At 40.8% G+C, this 20785-nt stretch overlaps 1 protein-coding gene across 12 annotated transcripts in view; it reads right to left on the bottom strand.

Annotated features, from left to right (window-relative positions):
• LOC138765124 (tyrosine-protein phosphatase non-receptor type 22-like) overlaps positions 1–20785 on the bottom strand; it is a 104441-nt gene that overhangs the window by 56282 nt on the left and 27374 nt on the right. For all 12 annotated transcript variants that reach the window (XR_011358488.1, XM_069941903.1, XM_069941900.1 and 9 more), the window contains 5 exons: positions 14963–15034; positions 12510–12569; positions 11245–11387; positions 8778–8844; positions 5686–5763 (listed from right to left, as the gene is read on the bottom strand). Coding sequence is in view for 11 of the 12 variants with exons in the window: in XM_069941903.1 (XP_069798004.1) it covers positions 5686–5763; positions 8778–8844; positions 11245–11387; positions 12510–12569; positions 14963–15034 (420 nt within the window). In the remaining variant the exon portion in view is untranslated. The remainder of the gene's footprint in view (positions 1–5685; positions 5764–8777; positions 8845–11244; positions 11388–12509; positions 12570–14962; positions 15035–20785) is intronic.

Below are 20785 nucleotides of genomic sequence, written 5' to 3'. Positions count from 1 at the left end.
ATGCTGTTTACAGTGGCTGCGATTAGGACTGCACGTTGTCTGTAAGGAGTTTGTACATTCTATGTGGGTTTCCTCCGGGTGCTCCTGTTTCCTCCCACCCTTCAAAAATTGTAGATTAATTGGGTGTAAATTGGGCGGCACGGGCTTTGGGCCGGAAGGGCCTGCCACTGTGCTGTATGTCTATTCCTGAAGCAGATACGGGAAAAGAAACAAGACAGCAGACATAATCCAAAAAATGTTTTTCGAAAATGAAAACAAAGTAAATGAAAATGCCGATGAAACTCTGGATGTGAAATTAATGGATGTTTTCTGAATGTGGGCATTGAGGAACATTGGCCACAAGTAGATAGGCAGAATTGACAAGGGGCAGAAACTCCTCCTCCAATCATCAAGGTCAAGAAGAGTCATGTGATTGATAAGAAGTTCATGATATAGCCTGCATTGTGTGAAGAATTTCTGCGGTTGTTCTGATTGTTCGCTATTTGTCACGAGTTCTTTCCTAGGGCGGTGTTGGGATGTTTGGGAATTTTACTTCTGGTGCTCCTCGACCTGGCAGAATTGGTGACTTAAAATCACTCATCCGACCAATTCTTCTTTTGGACTACTAGGATCTTTCCAATTGTAATTTATACTCAGGGAACAATTCTCCACGAGATTGGACACCAGGCCAAGTCATGTGTGAAAAGAATCCAGGTCCAACCACTGCCACTTAAAATTAATCTTTTACATTAAAAGCCACAGAGAAAGATCAGGAGCATGTATCACGTGCATTGAATGGTGCATTGAAGAGAATGGGGTGGTGGGAAAATGTAGAGGATGGAATCATACAAAAAGTACGAGGATTGAGCAAGTGAGTGGGATGAGACTGGGCACCACATTTATAGTAAAATAGAAACTTGTCTCCTACCTTTGTTAAAACATTATTTGATACCACATGGCAAGGAATATCAGTTAATATCTAATTATTAGTTTAGAAACAACAGCTTCAGACGCCTGGACCCTAAACACTAGAATTTCCTCCTTCAATCTCTTTATCTGTAAGTCATACTTCAAATCTACTCTAGCTAGATTGATTTAAAATAAATTTAGACATAGAGCACGGTAACAGGCCATTTTGGCCCAGGAGTCCGTGCCGCCCAATTATACTCAATTAACCGACACCTCCGGTTCATTTCAAAGGGTGGGAACCCCTGGGGAAAACCTGCACAGACATGGGGAGAATGTACAAACTCTTTACAAACAGTGTGGGATTCGAACCCCAGTCCTGATCGCTGCTCTGTAAAGACGTTGTGCTGACCAGTACGCTAATTGTGCTGCCCCACAGTTAATCTTTTTCTTAGGATTACTCAATGAAGCCTGTTTAGATATTTGACTAAAGCAATAGACATCAAATGTTACAGTTGCAACACAGAAAGTGTAATGTGGAATTTTTTTGGTATGAATTGTAAATGTGTGCTAAAACAGTGGCTTTCTTTTTTAACTTGGGTCAAAGCAAGCTGCATTATTTTCTGTGGTTGGGTCAAACAACCACAGAAAATAATGCAGCTTGCTTTGACCCAGGTTAAAAAAGAAAGCCACTGTTTTAGCACACATTAACAATTCATACCAAAAAAATTCCACATTACACTTTCATAGCATTTTTAATAGTAGAAAACAATTTAAATAATTTGTTGCAACATTTTGATAAATCATACAAAATAACATTGTAAAGAACATATGAGGAAGAAAATTCCACAATTCTCAACAATAAACAACCAGTTTATGCAAAAGGATTATTTTTCACTCAGTTTTCTTAGTCTTTGCAGTTCCCAATCCAAAGTGGAAAGTTCATCACAAGGTTCAGATGACCTCATTTTTGGGCTATAAGGTATCAGGTGAAGTTGAAGCCAAACGTTAGATAAACCATTATTTTATTGAATGCAAGAGCAGATTTTAGGAGTCCAATGCTTTACTCCTGCAATAATTTCTTGAGCCTTTCTTTGCACCAAATACTTGTGGTTGTCTCCAATTCAAGTCCAACAGCAAACGTCGTCGAGATTCTAGTGAGGGGGAAAATGGGCGACTAGAGAATAATTCTGGTCTCTTAAGTGCTCTACTGTTACAAGCCAAATTCAAGCTTCCTCTTCTGAAGTCTTCAGACTGTACTTTTTAATCAGATCTATTTGTAGACAAGGGCAGGAAGTACAAAATTTAAACAGTTTTACAATTTGAAACTTGAGAAACTGAAATTGTTTCATGTGTGAAGTTTTTTTTTAAAAAAAAGGTTTGATTTATTAAGATCTGTAGCCCCACATTAATGTCTATGCATTTTCCTCTTGTAAGCGTCCCACCTAGGTGCTGAGGGAAATGTTAACACAGACGTCAGAAAGTGGCTTCATTCTTACCACAAGCGCAAACCTTCAACAACCAATAGAATATAGAATAATTTCCATTGGTCATATAGAGTAGGCTGGTGATCAAACTCAAAACCATTTACTCAAAAGGTTAGAGAGAGGAGGGAGAGAGGGAGGAAAAAAAGAGATAAAGTAGAAAAAAGGCAAATAAGCTCAAAGAAAAGTGAAAGGGAATAAAGTGTTAATCATGGTGGGAAACTTCTCTTGCTGCACCACAGGCAAGATCAAAATATACCCTTATACAGTGACCGTCAAATCTATTTCCAATACTACTAATGTTGATATTATCTCTCTCTACAAGTAGGCCTGCTGCACCATTTAATATGACCATGTTGGCTCAACTCCTCTTCTGTGCCATTTCACGATATCATTGAACATTATAGCATTGGACAGGACCTTCAGCCCATGGTGTTGTGCCAAATCATATATACCTTCCAAAAAAACCCCTCCCTATCTCATAACCCTCTACTTTTCTTTTGAAGCATCCCTTAAATGCTCATAATATTCCAACCTCCAGCACCACCCCTGGTAAGGCATTCCAGATACCCACAACTCTGTGTAGAAAAAACTTACCTCTGATATCTCTCCTCAACTTTCCTCCCTTCACTTTGTACAGATGTCCTCTGGTGTTTGAAACTCCTACTCCGGGAAAAAGGTGTTGACTGTCTACCTTATCTATGCCTCTCATAACCTTGTAGGCCCCTATTAAGTCACCTCTCATCCTTCTTCAATCCAAAGAGAAAAGGTCTGGCTCTGCTAACCTTGCCTCAGAAGATGCATCTTTCAATCCAAGCAACATCCTGGTAAATCTCCTCTTCACCATAGCTTCCACATCTTTCCTGTAGTGAAGTGACCAAAACTGAACACAATATTCTAAGTGTGGTCTCACCAGAGCTGCAACATTACCTCATGGCTCCTGAACTCCTACACCTGATTAATGAAGCTCAGCATACCATCACCCTTCTTAACTGTCCTATTAACCTGTATGGCAACCTTAAAATATCGATGGATTTGGACCCAAGGTCCCTCTGTTCTTCCACACGGTTAAGTATCCTACCACTAACCATGTACTGTGCCTTCAGGCTTGATCTACCAAAATATCTTATTCCTCGATCTATCAACTACTTATCCACCTTAAGATTTCTAATGATCCAGCTTCCATCGACTGCAAAGAGAATTCCATAGGTTCATCATCCTCTGCGAGGAAATTTCAAAATCTCAGTTTCAAAAGACTAATCCCTCATCTTGTAGTTACACCAACTTTTTGAGGCTCTCCCACTCATGAACACATTCTCACAGCTACCCTGTCAAGCCGCATTTGGATTTTATATATTTCAGAACCGTCATCCATCATCTTGCTGAACTCTGAGAGACACAGGCCCAAATTATTTAATCTCTCATCCCAGAAGTTAGCCTGGTGAATGTACTGCCTCAAATGTTACTTTGTCTAAGAGACAAAAACTACATGCACTGTTCCAGGTGAGGTCTCACCTAAACCTGCAGAACTGTAACAAAACATCCCTATTTTAAAACTGCGACTCCTTTACAATGAAGGTCAAATGTTATTGGCCCTAGTTATTTGTTAGACCTGTACACTAGAACTCCCAGATCTCCCTGTACTTCACTCACTTGGACCCTTTCTTCATTTTGGTAATCTGCTTTTTGATTTCTCAGACTGAAATTTTTTAAATTCTGAGAAAGATCAATTTCTATTAACACAGAGGTTATCAACCTTTTTTCTTTCCACTCACATACCACTTTAAGTATTCCCTAGGCCATAGGTGCTCTGTGATTAGTAAGGGGTTACTGAAGGTGGTACGCAAGTGGAAAGAAAAAGTTTGAAAGCCACAGATCTACAGGCTCACCTTTATCAGCTTTACCTTTTACATTCTCAAAGAAGTTGAGCAAATTTATCTAACACAATTTACCCATTATAAATCCATGTTGATTAAGTTTAATCACATTCAGGTTCCTCCTTTAAATATCTAATCTCTCAGCTTGCCATTTATAGTGTTAAACTAACTGGCCTGTAGTTCCCTGCTTTCTGCCATTCTCTTCTCAAGAAGAAGGTCACATTGGCTGTTTTCCATTTTTCTGGTGCCCTTCTAGGGTTTATTAAGTTATAAAATATTTATTCAACATTTCTTGCTGTTATTAATTCAGCAGGCCTCATTCTCACATTTATGTCGCTGTCCTCTTCCGATTTGCAAATTCACAGAAATTTCACGCTTTCTTTTTAGGCTACACAAAGGTTCGCTCTAAAAAAATTATCTAACCTTCTGTTACTGGATCACAAAAACAACGGAGTCCACAAGGTCAACCCCTGTCCCCCTTGCCACTAAATGTAGACTTGTTTTCAATATAATGACATCTTTGTTTACCATGGATTGTGCTGCTTTCTCATTGAACCAGTGTCCATATTATCAATGTTTCGGGTCAGAGCCCTTCTTCAAGGTATAGAAACGTCTGTAATATATCTTTATCACGGATGTACCCCATGAGTCCAGCATTTACTGTGTGTTTTGATGAATATCTTCCACCGTTCATCTAAAGACCTCGAGCTGTTTACCTTCGACAACTCCACTCTTGCACCATTGAAATTGGACTTATTTAAATTGAAAGCGCCATGGACTTCTGATATTCATGGTCACAGTGCATTTAGAATTCCACCATATTGTGGTCACCACACTGTGGGAGGGAATCATTAACCACAAGATCCCTCATTAATCCTTATTCACTATGCAAGATCAAATTAAAATTCATTCCCAGATGGATTCCACAAATTCTTCCTCCACGATACCTTTACCAATTTGGTTTATCCAATCATTATGTAGTTTAAAATCTTACATGATGATTATGGGTTACCTTCTAATGTGTCCCACAAGTTTTATTTGTGTTTACTACCAAATCTTTAGCTTTCGTTGAAGAACAATTTCTCATGTTCTTGTTTTATGGAATGTTGAATGGTACAATTGGTGTTTGGAGGGGTATTTAGACTCACAGGGCTAAATGTGCTCTTTCATTGTTGTAGGAAGTACTCAGTATTTGCAGGGATTCTGGCAGAAAGTTTAACAGATCTCCACACGTGCATTAGTATTTATAGGGATTTCCCTGGAGATCGTCAATACTTGGCAGGGAGAGATTATGTGGAGTATTAAGCATGCCACAAGAAGTCAATTTTCCTTTTCTTTCTTTAAGCATTCATGATCTTTCCGTCCTGTTGTACTTTTGGAAAATGCTGATATTACAAGTTCCCTGCACCTCCAGAGGTGCTTTATCATATCACCCATACCTTGGTTTGTACAACTGATGGCCTCTGTGTTCTCATTTCTTGAATCAGGTCATAAATACTGAAATTTTCTGGAATTATCTGAAAACACAAAACACAAATGTTCACCTTGATATCAAATTAAGAAAACACAACCCTTCTGCAGATCGAGTAAAAATCTATGGCGAAAAGGATACAATTATAAAGGTAGGTGTGCTCAGTGGAGTTCTAATCTGCTTACAGCACTTTTCCACACATGCAATAACTGGGAGAGTAGTGACGATGGCCTGAGATTGAGGACATCCCTGAACTAAATCTCTTGATTTTTCAGGAACACGTGTTGAAAGTCATGATGAGACGAACTTGAAGATTTAAAGATGGATGATATTGTTTTGGAGCACTGTATTCAAGCCATGAAATGCTTAAATAAGGCACATAACGTTTATTCAAAGAGTACTCACGGCCTAAATGCCTGACAGAATGTAAACATTGTGGCATTCCAGAGGGCTTCATACACACACTTAAAGGGGTGGTAGCTTTGAAACAATCATGTTTGTTCACAACTATTATGTTTATCTTAAAAGGAAACTCCAACATGCTTACACATCTTTGTGGGTTCCTATGATCTCAACAAGTGGCATTGCTGACACCAAATGAGAAGTTTTGAAATGCAAAATGGTGCTTCATCTTTTGCCCCTCAGAAACACTTCAAATCTAAATGGTCTAAACTGTGCACCATGGCTTGACAAATCATATCTGGGAAGGATGGATTTATTTTCTTTATTGCACGTTCTGTGATACGACATGATCCCGTAACCTCCATTTCTAATCACTTCAAATGGCTGCCAGTTAAAACTAAAATGATCTTTTTTTAAAAATATGATTATCCACAAGGACCTGCTTGAATGGTATTAGAGGCCACTTCCAAACCTGAAGTGCTGCTTCAGCAGGCTGTGCTCTGGAATCCTGATATAATGCAAACCTATCGACTAGATTCTCATTAACGTTATCCATGTCAGGATTGTCAAGGGTTCCTTTGAAGGCTCCTTGACCAAAGTGTTAACTGATTTCTCTTTCCATAAATCCAGTGTGACTGGCTGAGTTCTTCTAACATTTTGAGTCAGATTCTATCCTATATTTCTTTTCCAGCCTTGACAATGGAGGTTTTGTTTGAATGCTCTCAGAGTACAGTCCTAGTTACATTGACTCAGTCAGCTGAACCATCTCTTAATTTTTGATGGTGCCATTGTGGGACAAGAAGACTTTAGTTGCAGAATTTGTAGAGACGGACTCTATGTACAATATTGGGCATGTAGTGACTTGATATACGCAATGGTTTTGTTACTTTTGATGCCCACATATCTTTTACTTGCCACCCAGTGTGCCCTCTTACTCTCGAATGAAATACATTGCAGTGTGTACCTGCTGATGTGTTAATGGGATGATGGTATTGTGACTGTACAGATCTATCACCAATGTATATAGTGTATATAGTTATAGTATCTAGACTGTGCTTACAGCGATTGGCTGAGAGCTAAGCCACGCCTACTGTCTGGGCCTTAAAGTGTTGTGTCCCTAGCCAGGTCGGATCATTCCGGACTGGTCGGCCACCTGTGAAGAGCTCCTGTCTTTTGCTAATAAAAGCCTTGGTTTGGATCAACAAGTCTTTGATTCTTTCGACGAGCTCTACAGGTATGTAGTTTACTCAAGAGTTCTTCTCAGACAGTGCCTAGACTTTCTTCTAGCACCGATGGAGCTCAGAGAAGAGTTGTACAGGACAATTCTCATATCAGCAAAAGCCTTAAACTTTTCTTAAACGATATTACATGAACAACACCGAAATATTACCACATATAAAGATTGTGCATCAGACACTGATCTGTTCAGGTCTTTATGGGAGCAACTTCCTAAAAATCTCCTGCCCCTCCCCTCTCCAAATGGTGCTAAACCAGGTATTATTCCTGATCCAGGTGAAACAAGTTCAATGTCACTGCATAATCCTGACAATATGTTAAAAAAAATCCCTGCTGTGATGAAGGAAGGTAAGGAAATGCATTCATATTTAATCAACTAAACTTCATGGACTATGTGTGTGTGGCCTCCACTGGCTGTGGTCGACCATGGATATTGCGTCTCTGGTAGTAGCTGGTGTGGCCTCTCCAGGGCACAAGCCAGGGGAGAATTGATGTGGAGATCCATCTATTGCCCATGCAGTGGGGACCCCCCCCCACCCAACCTCACCCCCTCTCCATGTTAATGCAAATCCAAAGGATGAAAGTTGATACAGTTTGGTGCCAGCAGCATAGCAGGAGTTGCCTTGTCGGTGCTGGGTACAGTAGTCAGCTGCATTCGGGACTCCGACTCTGGATTTTCCCTCTTGGGGTTTACTCTCAAAGCCTTTCCCATGAGTGAGTACAGCCACAAGGCAGCAGAGGTTTGAAATCGGAGTTTTCTCTCTCCTAGATGAGTTAGCTTCGGTGGTTAACAAGCCCCATCTGCCCGGAGCAACTGGGGCCAAGGTGCTAGTAACCCACCTTTGCCCCGCCTCCTGTCGGGCATAAAAACTATTCCACGTGTAGGCCAGGAGTTGGACTTGGTTGTCAGATGCTGTTTGAGTCGCCTGCCATGAAGAGTATTCGTGCAGCAGTGGGAGGTCGTCCCCACTACCACCTTTCAGCTACGACAACCTTTAGGGCTGGACTATGTGAGACTAATAATTAATAATTCCCTGAAATTGAGGTAAACGATCAAGTGTGATGTGTTTGTGCATTATGTCTGGTTGGCTGCTTTTGCACTGAGGACCGTCGGGCTGTACTTGTACAATCTGATAATAACAAATGTGAAACTTGATCCATGCTCAAATGTCTGAAGTTACCTCTAAACTTTTTTTTGTTATATTGCTCCTGCAACATTGATAACAAACAATGATTGGCTGGATGATAATGGGAACAAACGTTACATGTCTGCAGTTGCAATTTTAATATATTTACTTCAGGTATTTTTTTTATTGCCACTAGAATAGCATCAAGATATTTTAGCTGAGTATTTTTAGACCTCTCAGTTCCCTGTTGACATGCAAAAATATGGCTTTGTGAAGTAAAGAGAATGAAATTTACCCCATCTTTCAGCAGCTTCCACGTATAATCAATGGCACAAATCACTCCGGTCCTTCCACAGCCAGCACTGCAAGGAAAAGGAGTCAAAGACAGACATTAAGAGAGAGTATAATGGAAAAACCAACCAGTCGTTATCCAGCTCACCAATGAAGCTCCTCAATGAGAAGATGCACATTCTCCCAGAAACCGAAAACTTCAAGCAGCCCAACGTCACCATAAACAAATTTGACAATTAGTCAATTGATCATTCTTTCCTTAGACTTCGTGTGACATCCCTATTTCCCAGCTCTCAGCCATAGGAGGCCAACACTCAAGCTTTATGTCACTTAAAAAAAAACTCATCTAATGAATAATAGACATATTCTGGTTCTCTGTTCTTCATTGGCCAAAAGATAAAGAAGGGTCTCGATGGAAGTGACATTTCAACATTGGTCTTTGTAAAACCTTAACTTTCAATAAAGGATCTTTTGAGTGAGATACAGCGGACAGATGCAAAAGTCCGAGCTAGACACTGGCGTAGAAAGGCTCCATGAATATTTCATCAGTCAAGAGTAGTATAGACAGTATATAAAAGAAAACATTTCAGCTCATCTTCAATCACTTCCTCCCTCCTTCTCCCCCTCACACTCCACACCCTGTTGCTGCCCTCCTTCTCCGCAGTCCAAAATTTAACATTAGTCATGTGTCCACGCGTTAGAACATTTGTGATGAATTTTGCACATTAATACCCTCATTTATCTGATGAGCAACTTACATATTCTCAAACTACGTGTGGAAATGCAGCATGAATGGAACAGTAAATATTTTATCGCTTTAATACAAGGTAAAGATTCAATTTTCTTCCTAGCATTTTTATTAATCAATCCCAATTTCTGCTCTCAAGACAAGGTCTTCCATACCAGATTATCAGAGATGTCCTCCTTCTTCAAACAACATGGCTTTCCATCTACTACCACCAAATTGGCCCTCACCTGCACATGTTCCATTATGCACACATCTTCCCTGGTCCCCTCCAACTCCAGTGCAACAAGGACAGGGTTCCCCTTGTCCTCACTGACTACCCCACTGGCCTCCACATACAACATATCCTCCTTCACCATTTCTACCACTTACTACGTGATCCCACCACCAGACACACATTCCCATCTCCTCCCCTCTCTGCTTCTACAGGACCGCTCCCTCCATGACTCCCTTGACCACTCCTCTCTCCCCACTAATTGTTTCCTTGGCACCTTCCCCTGTGACTGCAGGAGATGCTCCACTAGCACACACACCTCCTCCCTCACCGCCATCCAGGACCCCAAACAGACCTTCAAAGTGAAGCAAAATTTCATGTGAATCCGCAGGGGTCATCTACTGCATTCAGAACTCCTGTTGTGGTCTCCTCTATATCAGAGAGACTTGAAAATCACTTCATTGAGCACCTCAACTCTGTCCACCACAATAGTGTGGATCTCCCAGTGGTCACCCATTTCAATTCCCCATTCTATTCCTTTGTTGACATGTCTGTCCATGGTCTCATGCAATGCCAGTCTGAGATCACCTGTAAATTGGAGGAACAACATCTCATCTTCCATCTGGTCCCCCTCCATCGGATTGCTTTAACAATGACTTCTCCAGTTTCCATTAGAAAAGCAGCCTTCTCCATCTCTTTCCCTCTAGTTCTGTTTCTCACTCTCTCTCTCCCTTCCTTTTTACCTCTGTCTCCTTTCACTGAGTGAAAATCCTCACCTTTCCTCTTACCATATCCAGTGGGTGTCTGGAGGGAAATCTTTCACTAGCTATGGCTATTGAACTACATCTCCTTCCATTCTTCCCCCTTTCTATCTAGTCTTTAATTAAGATGCCTGCCTGATTTTTACTTATATCTTGAAGAAGAGCTCAGACCAAATATCTCTTTACCTCCTATGAACCCTACAAGACCTGCTGAGTTCCTCCAGTATATCAGTGTGTTTTTTTTTAAAATCAATCCCAACATCCAATTAAGCATGGCACATAGAGGGAAGTATCACCCCCACCTCCAAACTCAGCTGACACAGTATCCCAATGTGACCATACACTGGACATTCTTTCGAGGTAACCGGTGTCAAATCCTGGAACTCTCTTCTGCTACAGTATGAGCCATAGAGATTCAAGGTAGCTTGCGTTAACTTGACAAGGGCTACCGAATGAAATTGTGTAAATAAATTAGGACAGTATAGTTCACAGGATCAAATTTTAAATTTTCTCAAATTGTATTAATAACTAAATATTTATTAAAACAGTTCAGAATTTCATAGGAAGAATTAAAAGTATTTAATTGTCAAATTGCATATTAGCAAGAATGGGAAATTTAAAAGACCAAAACAAGATTTTATACTGCTGGGTTCCTCTCCTTTCAGACTGAGAAGAGCAACATTCAGTCAAGAGATTATTGCAGTTGAAAGCATGTGCTCATGCTTTTGATTCTTGGCAATTGCTGGCTTACCTGCAGTGGACACAAATGGGGACATCATCATGCGGCTGAATTTTCCGTATGTCTTCGATCAATTCCAAGATGGGATCTATTGAAGACGGAACGTCATGATCTGGCCAATTGACGTAGTGAAGTTGATACACAGTCCGATAGATCTGGGTTGGATAAAACCACACTATGTGTCAAATGTTTGTTCATTTGATTTAATGACCAACTCCACCTGAGGAGTTAATACAAGGCAAAAGCACCTCTCCCACAGTACATGTAAATATTCTACACAACCATATTCAATTGCCATCAGTCTGTAACTAAGAAAATACTCATGAAAAACCAAAGTTCAAATTTATTGTCAGGGTACATACATGAGAAGATTCTTTTTCCTAGTGGGTCACGCAAAATGTCTACACATCTCTTTTTCACCTCTAATCCAAAAATGAAATTAAAATTTACAATTACATCTTGAACAAAAATGAGTACAGAGATCAGGTTCCAAAAGGATGATTATTATTGACCTTTATTGTCCGAAATACAATTAGCCACATATGGATTCCCAATCAGCATAATTTACTAACATTAAGCAATTGGGATTTAAAAGGCTATATTGTGTTGCATTGATTAAATAAAAACAATTGAAAATGTCACTTTAGTGTTGTACAGTACAGCTGCAGACATACACTACACCTGGATATAGAGGGAATAATCATTTACACTTCCTCCTTCAGTAACTCATTGGTGCTCAGACCAGTCCCACAGTATTGATCTCATCATTAAATCCTGCCTCATGCCAGACAGGGAATGGGGAATTTAGACTCTGTGAAGATGAAGTATTGGAGTATTCAATCACATAATTGTTAAATAGTATTATTCCTGAGCATTCCAGCACAGAATAATGTGTTGTATAGAATAAAGGCAGAGAATGCTGGAAATATTCAGCAGGGACCTCGTTCTGAAGAAGGGTCTTTGATTATTCACCCCCCCCCCCCCCGCCACTTTCCACTGATGTTGCCTGACCTGGTGAATTTTCAGCATTTTAAAAGTTTTATTTCCGACGTATTTACGGATTTAGGGGCAGCGCGGTTAGTGCAGCAGTTAGCGCAACGCTGTTACAGTGACCCGGATTTGAATCCAGCGCACCTTCCAAAATGTATAAGGGTGGTATATTAACTGGGCACCATGGGCCCCAGGGGCCTTTTTCCGTGCTATAGCGTTTAAATAATGAAAGGATTGAATGCAATTAGTGATAACAATTAAATAAAAATCTTAACTGTTTTACTCACATTTTGGAAATTAACTTTCAATATTCTGATGAGGTATTCTGATTTGACCTCCTCTTGTTCCTGGAGAATGAAGAAACCACTGTTGGTTAACACACTCACACAAGTATGCATTCGAAAGTAAAGCACTTCAAAATGGAAAATTCTGATCTGATGGCTCTACCACAAGATTGTAGGGACACAATTTTTTGTTTAAACAGAGCTAATAGGACAGAAAAGCCATGTGGGTGTCACACTCCATCCAGAGACGCACCCATGATTTCACCTATTCCTTGAACTCAGTGATAACTTGGAGAAGAGTACTGAGCACTCAGACTCTTAGCGTAGAATGAGGCGCAGCGCGGCAGCTTAGATGAATGAACTGTGCAGGAAGTCATGGATACTGGTCTGATCCAGACAGCCACATACAGAGGAAGGGGCTCCAGCTAGAGTGGAGGCTGGAGTCACTGTGGCACATTCAGAAGGCTGAAACGTTTCAAGGATAGCATCTTTAGGCAGTTGGTCACCCATGGACAGAGAGAATGGGTGACGACTTTGGTATGTCACTGAAGACTCTCGAAAACTTGTACAGATGTACTGTGGAGAGCATTCTAGCTGGTTGCATCACTGCCTGGTATAGAGGCACCAAATTTCAGTTCAAGAATAAACTCCAGAGGGTTATTAACTCTGCCTGCAACATCACAGGCACCAGACTTCATGACATAGAGAACATCTATACGAAGCGGTGTTTCAAAAAAGAAAAGCCGCCTCTATCCTCAAAGGTCCCCCACCACCCAGGCCATGCCCTCTTCACTCTGCTATTGGGAAGGAGGTACAGGAGCCTAAAGACGAGCATTCAGCGGCACAGGGCTGCCATCAGATCCCAGAATAATCAATGGACCAAAGGCACTGCCTTCCTTTTCATGCACTAGTATTTTAAAATTTAAAAAAAAATACATTATTGTAAGATGGTCCAGATAAACTTTTATCGGCATCTGAAGAGAAATGGAAAAATGAACTCGTGCACAATGGCTACATGATGTAATGACATATTTAAGTTTAGATAAAATTAGGTATAATGTTAAAGATAAAAAGTTTCAGTTTGAAAAGGTTTGGGACCCGTTTATAGTATAATAATTGGCAGTTTTAGACGATTTGGGTGCACTAGGGCTGATCCGACCATCTTTTAGAGATCGTGACTTGATCCATCTTTGTATTTCTCTTGTAACCTTGACTAGAGGGAGGGGTTAGATTAGTATTAGTTTTAATGTCTTTTCCCCTTTTGGATAAATGGCTTTATGGGGTTTTATTATGATTATCCTGGATAATATCCCTTTTTTCATATTTTATTAAGGTATAATGTAATTTGTTATCATAATATTTAACTGATTTACATGTTATAATCATTTTAATAGTTAATCACACTTAATAAGGGATGGAATTTAAAATTTGTCATATAGTGCATGTACTTTAATTTTACATATGTTATTAATAAAGGTAAATGGATTATTATGTTAAACTCAATAAAAACATTTTAAAGAAAAAAGATAGAATAATGGGCTGTCACAAAAACAAACAGCACAACAAATGGCAAGCAACTAATATGGCAAAATTAAAGGTGATCTATCTAAACACCCTCAGGTAGATTAATTATGGCACACATCGAATTTTACCCATTATACTTCCCACACAGAACCACCCTTTTACTTCTTCTGTAATTCTAATTCCCTTTTTAAATATTAACAGCCTTTAATTTATGATAAATCTCCTGAAGTGCACTGAACCAGAATTGGCACTCTGTCAACAAAATATCAAGCACCAAATAAATGGCTTTCTTTGAAGGCAGGAAAGAAGAAACACAAACACTGGTTAACAGATATGTGGGCACTTCATTAAATTTTTAAAAAACTTTTCCATAGAAATGCAAACAGTGTAGTGTGTGGTGCAGTGAATAAACCACAACAGAAGTTGCCTGTGAGCTGAACCAACAGAATTGCTTAATGGAATCTTCGCGGGAGTTTAAATAATTACAGTTGGCGTGCTATCACTATCACCTGCCCTCTGAAGTCATGTGCCTCTTTGTGGCACCTGACCACCGGGAACTCCTGATCCCGCAGGGGCCTGCAACCAAGAACGACGGTTCGACAATGGAGTGGCGCGGTTCACGACAGTATAATATTTTTAAAAGCTAAATGTGTGCAAAAAAAACCAAAAAAAACAAATTTGACAGGATTGTCAAGATGACAGTAAATCGGACACAGAAATGCTGGAGGATCTCAGCCGGTGTATTACCTTCATTCAAGCTATGAAGACCTTGAAGGGCTCAGACCCAAAATGTGGGTTCTATATCTTTGCCTCTTATGGATGCTGCGAGCCCACCCAAGTTCCTCCAGCATTTCTCTGTGATTTGGTTATTCACAACAATAAATAGGGAACGGAATTACTTATGGGCATCCGCTCTTGGTTAACGCACTCACACAGGTAATACTGAAAAGCCCAATACAGAATGGATCTTCTCCTTTGTTGGCCCAATATCGCTCACATTTTTTCTGAAAGGCAAGGAGAAACAAATCTCAGAATCCCAGAGCAGACAAGCTCTGTAATTCTAATTCCCTTTTTAAATATTAACAGCCTTTAATTTATGATAAATCTCCTGAAGTGCATTGAACCAGAATTGGCACTCTGTCAACAAAATATCAAGCACCAAATAAATGGCTTTCTTTGAAGGCAGGAAAGAAGAAACACAAACCCTGGTGAACAGATATGTGGGCACTTCATTAAATTTTTAAAAAACTTTACCATAGAAATGCAAACAGTGTAGTGTGTGGTGCAGTGAATAAACCACAACAGAAGTTGTCTGTCACATCATGCCGATGTTATTTATTTGATTGAGATATCCAACCAAATTCATTCATGGGGATTTAGGAGTTGTGGTAAATAGGCTGATACTCCGGTAGATGGTGTGGTGAAGAAGGCATTTGGAATGTTGGCCTTCATAAATCGGAGTATTGAATTCAAGAGTAGGGAGGTTATGATGAAATTGTACAAGGCATTGGTGAGGCCAAATTTGGAGTACTGTGTACAGTTTTGGTCATCAAATTATAGGAAAGATATAAAAATAGAGAGAGTGCAGAGAAGGTTCATGAGAATGTTGACAGGAGTTCAAGGTTTGAGTTTCAAGGTTGTGCAGACTAGGGCTTTTTTCTCTGGAGCGTAGAAGATTGAGAGGGGACTTGATAGAGGTGTTTAAGATTTTAAAAGGGACAGACAGAGTAAACGTGGATGGGCTTTTTCAATCAAGAGTGGGGGAGATTCAAACTAGAGGGCATGGTTTAAGATTGAAGGGGGAAAATTATAAGGGGAACATGAGGGGAAATTTCTTTACGCAAAGGGTGGTGGGGATGTGAAATGAGCTTCCGACAGACTTGGTTGAGGCGGGATCATTGGTTACATTTAAGAAAAGACTAGATAGTTACATGGATAGGAGAGGACTGGAGGGGTATGGACCTGGCGCTGGTCAGTGGGACTAGGAGGGTGGGGATTTGTTATGGCATGGACTAATAGGGCTGAACTGGCCTGTTCTGTGCTGTAAGTGGTTATATGGTCATATGGAATTATTTGTTTAAATTTAATTTAGGCGCACAGCACGGTAACAGGCCCTTCTGACCATGAGCCGGTGCCACCCAATTGACCTACGGTTTGAATGGTGGGAGGAAACTGGAGCTCCCAGGGAAAACCCATGCAGACACGGGGAGAACATACTTATAAACACTGCAGGATTCAAACCCCTGTCCCAGTTGTGGCGCTGCAACATTCAGTGACACATCTCTGGCACAATGACTCCTTGGCTCAGAAGGGAAGGGCTGAAAAACATTAGTAATAGGGGATTCATTGGTTAGGAGGGCAGACAGGAAGTTGCTGGAATGCATAGAGACCCCCAGATGGTAGGTTGCCTCCCAGGTGCCAGGGTTAGGGATGTCTCAAATAGTCTCAGCAACATTATCGAAAGGGAGGGAGAGCAGCTGGATGTCGTGGTCCATGTGGGGACCAATGACATAGATAGAAGTAGAGACAAGGTCCTCAAGAGGGAATATCGGGAGCTAGGTAGAAAGTTAAAAGACAGGACCTCGAGGGTGGTAATCTCTGGATTGTTGCCTGTGCCACGTGCTAGACAGGGTACAATAAGGAAATTATGGCAGATGAATGCGTGGCTAAAAACTTGGTGTAGGGGGGCAGGGCTTTATATTCCTAGATCATTGGGATCACTTCTGAGGAAGGTCAGGCTTCTATAAAAAGGATGGGCTGCACCTAAACTGGACAGGGACCAATATCCTGGTAGGAGGGTTTGCTAGAGACATTGGGGAGGGTTTAAACTAGCTTTGCAGGGGGAGAGAAATTATAATGAGAGCAAAGAGAATAGGATGGAGAGAATAGGATAGCAGCAAGACACAAAGTTACAACAGAGGTAAAAATTAATAAAGAGGTGGTCAATAACAACAAAAAGGAAAGGTAGGTGAGCAGACAGGAGAAAGAGATGTTCAGTAAGAATACGGCACAAATGACCAATAACGGGCTTATGGGCACTATACTTAAATGCACGTAGCATCAGAAACAAAGTAGATGACCTGGTTGTTCAGATTCAACTAAAAAGGTATGACATTGTGGCCGTTACTAAAACATGGCTCAATGAGGCATGCGATTGGGAGCTCAATATCTGAGGATATAGGAAAGATAGGCAGGAGGCTAGAGGTGGAGGGGTGTCTCTGATAATAAGTGATGAAATTAAATAATTAGAAAGAAGGGACATAGGGTCTAAAGTGGTAGAATGATTATGGGTTGAATGAATAAATGCCAAGGGCAAAACAATTATATTGGCAGTTATATACAGGCCCCCAAACACCAGCCGGGAAGGTGGACCACGAGACACAGTCAGAATTACAAAGGGCATGTTGCAAAGATAATATCAAAATAATTATGGGAGATTTTAACATGGCAGGGGATTTGGAAAGGACAGGAATTTTCTGGATCACAGGAGAGTGAGTTTGTAGAAAACCTAAGAGATGGATTTTTTGAACAGCTTGTTGTTTGAACACCAGGGTCATGTGCAATGAACCTGAGGTCATCAGGGATTTAAAGGTCTTAGAACCTCTAGGAAGCAGTGACCATAATATGGTCAAATTCAATTTCAAATTTGGAAAGGAAATTTAAAACAATAATAATTTTTTAAAAAATCGGATGTATCAATTTTTCAGTGGAATTAAGGAAATTATGGAGGTATGAAGAAAGAACTGGCTCAGGTCAATGGAAAAGCAAACTAGTTGGAGGAAAAGAGCAGGATTGGAAGATATTTTTGCAAATAATAAGACAAGCAGGATAGATATATTCCAAGGAAAAGGAAATTAGTCAAAGGAAAGATGGTACCAATGTGGCTAAAAAAAGAAGGCCAACATAAAAATAAAGGGGAGGGCACACAAGGAAGATAAAGCTAGTGGGAAATCAGAGGACTGGTATTCTTTTAGAAACTTACAGAAAGAAATAAAGAAAGTTATAAGGAAAGAGTTATGAAAGGAGATTGGCAAAAAATATTTAAAAAGATACCAAGAGTTTTTTTTTAAATATATAAAGAATAAAAGAGAGACATGTGTTGACATAAGACCGATAGAAAACAATGCTGGGGAAATTATAATAGGTTACAAAGATATGGCAGAAGAATTAAATCAATATTTTACATCTGTATTCACTATGGAAGACATTAGTAATATCCCTGACAGACAGAGGCTTCAGGGAGTAGAGTTGGATACAGTTAAGGTTACTAGAGAAATTGTGCTAGGCAAACTAAACTGATTAAAGATTGATGAATCTCACAGTCCAGATGAGGAACACCTGCGGGTTTTGAAAGAGGTGGTTTTGGAGATTATAGATCCAATGGTGGCAATCTTCCAGAAATCAATAGACTCTGGTGTGGTTCCAGGGGACTGGAAGTTTGCAAATGTGGCTCCATTGTACAAGAAAGATGGGAAACAGACAAAGGAAACTATAGACCGACAAGTCTGACGTTGGTGGTTGGGAAGATATTAGAGTCAATCCTCAAGAATGAAGTCATGAAATGCATGACAGGGAAGGTCCTAGTCAGCATGGTTTTTCTAAAGGGTAGATCATGCCTGACTAACCTATTAGTTTTTTTGAAGAAATCTCAGGTAGAATAGACAAAGGGGAGGCTGTGGATCTTATATATTTGAATTTTCAAAAGGCTTTCGATAAGGTGCTGCATGTAAAGCTGCTAAATAAGATGAGGGTCCATGGAATTACAGGGATGCTATTAGACTGGATAGAAAATTGGCTGATAGGCAGAAAGCAAAGGGTTGAAAATAAAGGATCCCATTCAGGATGGCTGCCTTTAACAAACTGTGTTCTGAAGGGGTCGGTCTCGGGGCCGCTGCTGTTTACAATTTATATTAATGATTTGGATTGTAGATTGAATGGTGGCCAAATTTGCAGATGACACCAAGGTGAGTGGCGGAGCAGAAACTGTTGAAGGATCCATAAAATTGCAGAAGGATTATAGACAGATTGGGAGATGGGGCAAAAATATGGCAGATGAAGTACAATGTTGAGAAGTGTTCGGTTCTACATTTTGGCAGTGGAAATAAACAGGAAGAGAACTACCTGGATGGGGAGAAAATTCAATCCTCAGAGGTGCAAAGAGACCTGGGCATCCTTATGCAGAGTCATCTAAAAGTTAATGCCCAGATGGGATTGGTCGTGAAGGCGGCGAATGCAATGCTAGCATTCATTTCAAGAGGCATAATAAATGAGTAGAGAGGTGATAATGAGGCTCTATGGGGCACTGGTGAGACCCCATTTAGAGTACTGTGTACAGTTTTGGACCCCCTTATGATGTTGTTGGAGAGGGTACAGAAGAGATTAACCAGGATGATTCCAGGAATGCAGGGGTTGGCGTATGGGGAACATTTGACAGCTCTTGGGTTGTATTCGTTGGAGTATAGGAGAATGAGGGGGATCTCAGAGATATTTCAAATATTGAAAGGTTTTGACAGAATGAATGTGGATGTTTCCCTTGATGGGTGAATCGAGGACAAAGTGGTCACAGTCTTAAAATTAGAAGTTATCCGATTAATACAGAGAGGAGGAAGAACTTCTTTAGTCAGAGGGTCTTGGATCTGTGGAACTTACTGCCACACAAAGCAGTAGGGGCCATATCATTAGGAGTATTTAAATAGGAAATGGACAAGTATCTCAGTAAGGGTGTCAAGGGATGTTGGGGGTGGGGGGGTAAGGCTGGAAATTGGAACTAGGTGTGAGCATAGTTCAGCTTAGTGTAGTAATGGAATAGACTCGATGGGCCTAATGGCCTGCTTCTGCTCCTTTAACTTGTGATCCATGATTTCACCTCTGTATTAGATAACCCCTCCTCCCCGAGCCATATTCACTCATTCAAGTTCAGCATATCAAATCTTTCTCCATTTCATGCAATGTGTTAGTGTATCTCTTCTGTACTCTCTCCAGCCCCATCACACCTTTCCAATAATATGCAATATACAAAAGGGCTGGAAGAACATAGCAGGTCACGCTGCATCTACCTGAAGTAGAGGGTAACCAACTTTTCGGGCCCGAGACCTTTGTTAAAGTACGAGCAAAAAAAACCAGCCTGAATAAAAAAAAAATCAGGAAAGAGGAGAGGAGGGATGGGGGAAGAGTAAGGGGATACAGGTTGGAGGGTAGAGGAGAAGAGCTGAGAAGTGATAGAGGGAAAGAGGGTAGCTCTCTGACATGAGAGGGAAGGGAAGCAGGTGGGAAAGAGGGAGAGAGAGAGAGAGAGAGAGAGAGAGAGAGAGAGAGAGAGAGAGAGAGACTCGTGGAATTGAAGAAGATATTAATGCTGTCCGAGTCGCGAATGCCCAGATGGAGTATTAGGCATTGTTCTTCCAATTTGCAGGAAGCACCGGTTTGGCAGTGCACGAGGCCATGGATGGTGTGTAGAATTAAAATGGTTGGCCACTTGGAAGTGGCACCAGAGAGAGTGAAGGTGCTCAACAAAACAATCTCCTAGTCTGCATCCAGTTTCTCCAATGTAGAGGAGGCCACATCGGGAGCACCAGATGCGATAGCTGACCCCAACAGAGTCACCATCTTCTTCCCTCCTCTCCTCCCCCCCCATTCCCATTTTATTCAGGCACTCACCTGTTTCTCCCCACCCCCCCCCCCCCCACCTCACCTTAGACAAAGGGCTCAGGTCGAAATGATGGTTACCCTTTATTTCCTACAGGTGCGTGACCTGC

This window comes from Narcine bancroftii, chromosome 5 (assembly GCF_036971445.1).
Source record: "Narcine bancroftii isolate sNarBan1 chromosome 5, sNarBan1.hap1, whole genome shotgun sequence".
Classification (NCBI taxonomy): Eukaryota; Metazoa; Chordata; class Chondrichthyes; order Torpediniformes; family Narcinidae; genus Narcine; species Narcine bancroftii.
This window is presented reverse-complemented; position numbering and strand designations above follow the sequence as displayed.